A 6,441-nucleotide genomic window follows, 5' to 3' on the forward strand; every position below is an offset into this window, starting at 1 on the left:
AAAAGAATCGGGTGAATAGCGTAAAAGAAATTCATTGGACAAATTTTCAAAGTTAAAATTTTCAGAAAAAAAAAAAAAAAAATCAAAAATTTAAATTCAGACAGAAATTCTATGTGCTGCAGATACCTATCTGACAATATCAGATCATAGTATAACTGGAACACAAGAATGACGATGCATTCATGGAAAATTCCTGTTTGTCAGTGTGTCGTTCATGTGTTGTCAGTGTCCTGTTTTTATCCAAAAACAGAAGGACTCCTTTTTTTAATTGGCTCAGTCTAAGATGGCACGATGTTTACTCTTGTGAAATATGCAGGTGTGGCATGACAGTGTGTGACGAACAGTACTTTTAAAAAGGACCAGGAGCTGCTCAGAGGCGAAGGTGAACACTCTGCACTCCTGCATCCGAAAGGAGGAGAACTTTGGAAAGAGGTAAGAACTGATGGATTCATTCTAGGGTTTTTAACATACAGTGTTATGGGATGAGACAGATGTAGTGTCACTCTGATCATTTTAATATATTTTTAGAATGTATACATTGAAATTTTCTGTAATTTATATACATTTTCTGTGAAGCAGACAATAACTGCTTTTTATTTCTGGAGTCTGGAAATGATGGAATGTATTTTTAGATTGTTTTGGCCAATACAAGAGAGCTGAGATTTGAACTTTGATTTATGTTTATAAAATTCATCACAAAAATTTGTCATTATATGTCTGATCATAATAAAACCATTAACCATAAAAAAAATCCTAAACCAAATAACACAATCTCTCAACATTAAAAAAACGCAGGCTACAAATTAACAATAATAGTGAGATAAGTAACTCTTGTGGGCACATCTATCATAAATGTACCCATGTTTCTATTTTTTCATAAAAGATGCTGTTTACTTCATCATCTGTAATGTGTTTCTTTAGTTTCTGAAGATCACTCTATAGAATATTTCTTTAACTTTGACAACAGATGTGGTTATAGTCAAATTATCTCAGCAAATTTTTACTACCAAACCTGACCAAAATGACAAAGAAGGACTTCTTGTTCAGGTGCTTTCTTGCAGCTTTATTCTTGCTGATTCTATGTGTAACTTTTCCTTCTCAGAATGAAGACGTCCGCTCTGCTTTCTGCAGCTCTGCTGTCGCTGCTGTTTTCTGGAACTGCCACTCAGAGTAACCCTCATAGTTATTTATCACTCACTTCAGATATGTTATTATTAACACTTTGATAACAGATTATTTTTTGTCTTCCTGCTTTGTCTGTAATGGTTCAGTGAGTCATGGGAACACAGGAGAATCATGTGGAAGCAGGAACCACTTCACAACAGGTTGGCATTTGGTAGATAGTGACAGTGGTGCGATTACTCAAGTACTCAAAGGACACATGGCATTGCATGCTACTTTGTGCTTGTATTTCATAGGCAAATATACTTTGTAGTTGTTATGGAAATGTTCAACTGATAACCCACACACAAAGAGGAGGAGAGAAAGTTAGAGTTAAAATAAATAAATGCATTTATTGAGAAGTCAATCACAGAGAAACTCTGTAAGTGAAGTCTGATTAAACAAGAGAAAAACTAAAGATTATATAGAACCAAATCCAACCCCCTCAAACTATGATGTCATTCCTTTCGTACATCGTACCACCCCGTACTACTCCTTCTCTGCTCCGTTAAGAGGTCATGATGACCTCTTCACTCTAACCTTGCTTGGATCCAATCTGGAGTGCAGGCGCCATCCTCTATCTACACATTCAGACATTTAGGTGTTTGGGTTTTAACTCAAGGCAAGAACTCCGTTCCTGGGTTGGGGGTGTTACAGAGTGGTAAACATCACACATAATGAATAATGACTCAGCATTAAAAGAAGATGTACTAACAGTATAAAATATAAAGAGTATAAAATATAAAAAGTAAATTTTTCCACCACATAGTCCAAAAAAATCATTTGACAGCTCTAGTAGTAAGTATAACACCTTGCTGAAGATTAAACCTGTGCTTTCAGGCCTATTTTCTTCTAACATCTCACGAAAACCAGTATGTAGTCAGCTCACAGTTCTGATGTCTATGAGTTTTTTAATAACTCCAGCAAATACTGATTTTTCCCTATATATAAACATAAATCTGTTTAAATTAAACCATCCGATATCCAAACAAATATCAAAGATAAGCAGAAAAGGGCAAAAACAAACAAACAAAAAACTTCAGAATTCTCCCATTAATTGTATAATGAGTCGTCAGATTTCTCTGGTGCCCCTGAATATGAAACTGGATAGAAAGTCGTTCAAACCACCTCCACCTTCAGCTGAAACAACAGTATCATACCATTACTTTTTGTTGAAAATATTTTAATTACTTTTTCTGGCCAACATTTGTACGTTGTCTGTTGGCTTTACTGGTGATGGAATACTTTTACTGTGTGGTTATTTTTACCGAATAATGGATCTGAATACTTCTTCCACCTCTGGGCAGTGAATTTGACCCTTTTCAGCTCTTGGATTTTGACAAACTTTAGCCTAATTTTCTCAGGTTCTGAGGAAACTCCCATTACTGTCGTGGTGAAGAACAATATAACAGGTGATCCACCTTCATCCTACCCCACCTCTGTGCGTTCCGGAGGCATCCTACTCAGTGGACTGATGAGACTCCAGTATACCACAGACTTTAGGTAAGACTATATCTATGCCTAAAAATGAACATGTAACCTGTAGATTCTTCTTTATATAATTATTATTTATGTTTGTCTACATCCTTTGTTGTTCTTGTTGTATTCCATTTGAATGTGTGCAGGTTCACCTACATACAGGACCCAAATTACGGCCCCTACCTGGAGGGTGTCAACGGTCTACATAGAAGTCTAAAAGATCACACTTACTGGGAGCTGCTGGTTGAAAAACCAGACCACACAACCATCAGACTTGGTGTTGGTGAGTCAAACAGGAGGATGGTTTATGTTTTTTAATATACAGTCTTCATCTTACTCTTACTGGATTACAATACTTGGTTCTTGTCCACAGGTATTGGATGTTACATCCCGGCTGCAAATGATCGAATCATCCTGAATTATAACAAATACTAAATCTGAATCTTTTCAGCATCACTGTAACTGTCACTTATGAAGCAAATACTCTGTGTTTGCTGATGTTTCTGTTTAGTGAGAATGAACAGACATGGGAATAAACTGTTCAGTACATTAACTACACAAAGACTCATGGAAAATATCATGGCATCTGTATTCTATGGTGATTGTGATGATTGTTTTTACATATTTTGTCTTCACTCAGTCTTTATGGGAACGTCATTTATCCATTATTTCGACTAATCAGTTGGTCTGTGGTAGAACATACTACTGTTTCATACTTGCATGTGTTTCTGTTTAACAATGTCATTCAATAATACAATAAATCCATCTTTTACAGCCTAAAGAGATGTCCAGTCCTTTATCTATTGAACACTGCTCTCTTTGTAAAAATGTGTTGTTTTGCTTAAATACAAAAATTAGATGTAGGAAACACACAAACAAACGGGCTGTTGATGTTTATTATAACAATGTATCAACTGAGTTTCATTTCACTGAGTCCATTTACATGCACACCAACACTCCAATCATTATCCCATTTCTGGAGTTATGAGATGATCCAACTGGTCATGTAAACAGGATAATCTGATAGGTTTGATCTGATAATGGCTGTTATCTGATTATGAGAAATCAAAAACACACCTAGATTTCTCCGATCACTTTAATAGTGCAAATGAACACCTCTTTCCTCTGTAGACTTAATGTGCAGTGCCTAGCCTGGCTGCACTGTAGGCATGTCACTCTAATGGGCGGCAGCAGTGCCCATTTATGTCTATGGCGTCACCATCTGAGCGTCACATGATATCCGTGATATATTTAATTTTTTTTAGATTGAATTTGAAAAGCATTGTATTTGAGAACATTGAATTAAAAAACTTGTTTTTTGAATAATTGAATTCAGATTATGAAACTCTGTGTAAAAATTCAACTATTCAAAAAAAAAAAATTCAACTATAAAAAATTAAAATATTGAAATACAGCCATTAAAAAAACAAAAAAAACCCCAACAACATTCAACTATAAAAAAAATTCAAATGATGAAATACAACTATTCAAAAAAAATATTGCAAAATACAACCGTTCAATATCTGATGGCACACATTTGCTTCCACAGTAAAAACAAACAGCATTTTGTAAGAATAGATAAAGTAAACCAAAGAGATGAAAAAGAAGCAATGATTAAAAGGAGATGTATCACAGAATATATTTATTTCATGACATTTGTGATCAGTGCTGTGGTCCAGGCCCAGTTTGGAACCAAACCCCTGAATCCAATCAGTCCCAATACTTTTGTCCACACAGCGTATTTCAGTACAAAAATACAAGGACTCAGGTCCAAATGGTGTCTGAGCTGTTGTCACATGACCAAACACTCATAATGTTTTCAAGTATATATTTTAAATTTATTTAACTGAAATCCTTCACATCTGTGGTTCAAAAAGGTACAAACTAAGAAGTCTGAAAAGTCTGGGTTTAAACTTTTAGGTCAGAGCGCCCTCTACTGGTACAAACGTGAACACACTCTGTACTCTGTAGACCAAACCCTCCTGGTTCTGAAGAAAAGGGTCTGAGCTGTCCGTCACCAACATCGTGGACCTGCTCCTCATACTCTGCTTCAGTGTTAAACAGGAAAACGCTCTGAGTGTCCAGTGTTGAACAGAAGAACAGGACGGTGTTGGAGCTGAAGTCCTTCTGTTCATCTGTGTGGACCAGGATCAGGGTCATGGGACCAAAGGCAGGTTCTAATGGTACAAAAGGCAGGTTCTAATGGGACAAAAGGCAGGTTCTAATGGTACCAAAAGGAAGGTTCTAATGGGACCAAAGGCAGGTTCTAATGGTACCAAAAGGCAGGTTCTAATGGGACCAAAGGCAGGTTCTAATGGTACAAAAGGCAGGTTCTAATGGGACAAAAGGCAGGTTCTAATGGTACCAAAAGGAAGGTTCTAATGGGACCAAAGGCAGGTTCTAATGGTACCAAAAGGCAGGTTCTAATGGGACCAAAGGCAGGTTCTAATGGTACAAAAGGCAGGTTCTAATGGGACAAAAGGCAGGTTCTAATGGTACCAAAAGGAAGGTTCTAATGGGACCAAAGGCAGGTTCTAATGGTACCAAAAGGCAGGTTCTAATGGGACCAAAGGCAGGTTCTAATGGTACAAAAGGCAGGTTCTAATGGGACAAAAGGCAGGTTCTAATGGTACCAAAAGGAAGGTTCTAATGGGACCAAAGGCAGGTTCTAATGGTACCAAAAGGCAGGTTCTAATGGGACCAAAGGCAGGTTCTAATGGTACAAAAGGCAGGTTCTAATGGGACCAAAGGCAGGTTCTAATGGTACCAAAAGGCAGGTTCTAATGGGACCAAAGGCAGGTTCTAATGGTACCAAAAGGCAGGTTCTAATGGGACCAAAGGCAGGTTCTAATGGGACAAAAGGCAGGTTCTAATGGTACCAAAGGCAGGTTCTAATGGGACAAAAGGCAGGTTCTAATGGTACCAAAGGCAGGTTCTAATGGGACAAAAGGCAGGTGCTAATGGTACCAAAGGCAGGTTCTAATGGGACCAAAGGCAGGTTCTAATGGTACAAAAGGCAGGTTCTAATGGGACAAAAGGCAGGTTCGAATGGTACCAAAAGGCAGGTTCTAATGGGACCAAAGGCAGGTTCTAATGGGACAAAAGGCAGGTTCTAATGGTACCAAAGGCAGGTTCTAATGGGACCAAAGGCAGGTTCTAATGGGACAAAAGGCAGGTTCTAATGGGACCAAAGGCAGGTTCTAATGGGACCAAAGGCAGGTTCTAATGGTACTAAAAGGCAGGTTCTAATGGGACCAAAGGCAGGTTCTAATGGGACAAAAGGCAGGTTCTAATGGTACCAAAGGCAGGTTCTAATGGGACAAAAGGCAGGTTCTAATGGTACAAAAGGCAGGTTCTAATGGGACAAAAGGCAGGTTCTAATGGTACCAAAGGCAGGTTCTAATGGGACCAAAGGCAGGTTCTAATGGTACAAAAGGCAGGTTCTAATGGGACAAAAGGCAGGTTCTAATGGTACCAAAAGGCAGGTTCTAATGGGACCAAAGGCAGGTTCTAATGGGACAAAAGGCAGGTTCTAATGGTACCAAAAGGCAGGTTCTAATGGGACCAAAGGCAGGTTCTAATGGGACAAAAGGCAGATTCTAATGGGACCAAAGGCAGGTTCTAATGGGACAAAAGGCAGGTTCTAATGGGACCAAAGGCAGATTCTAATGGGACAAAAGGCAGGTTCTAATGGTACCAAAAGGCAGGTTCTGATGGGATAAAAGGCAGGTTCTAATTGGACAAAAGGCAGGTTCTAATAGGACCAAAAGGCAGGTTCTGATGGGAAAAAAGGCAGGTTCT

General features: G+C 38.4%; 1 protein-coding gene across 1 annotated transcript; it reads left to right on the forward strand.

Moving 5' to 3' along the window:
• Positions 1 to 314: 314 nt before the first annotated feature.
• On the forward strand, positions 315 to 3,421 carry LOC115418552 (transcobalamin-1-like). The gene is made up of 6 exons (XM_030133062.1): positions 315 to 432; positions 1,103 to 1,170; positions 1,272 to 1,325; positions 2,526 to 2,664; positions 2,787 to 2,923; positions 3,014 to 3,421. Exons 2-6 carry the CDS (start codon positions 1,104 to 1,106, stop codon positions 3,073 to 3,075), a joined length of 459 nt encoding a protein of 152 aa, XP_029988922.1. The 5' UTR covers positions 315 to 432; position 1,103; the 3' UTR covers positions 3,076 to 3,421.
• Positions 3,422 to 6,441: the final 3,020 nt, after the last annotated feature.

The sequence above is a fragment of the Sphaeramia orbicularis genome, chromosome 4 (assembly GCF_902148855.1).
Source record: "Sphaeramia orbicularis chromosome 4, fSphaOr1.1, whole genome shotgun sequence".
In the NCBI taxonomy this organism is placed as follows: Eukaryota; Metazoa; Chordata; class Actinopteri; order Kurtiformes; family Apogonidae; genus Sphaeramia; species Sphaeramia orbicularis.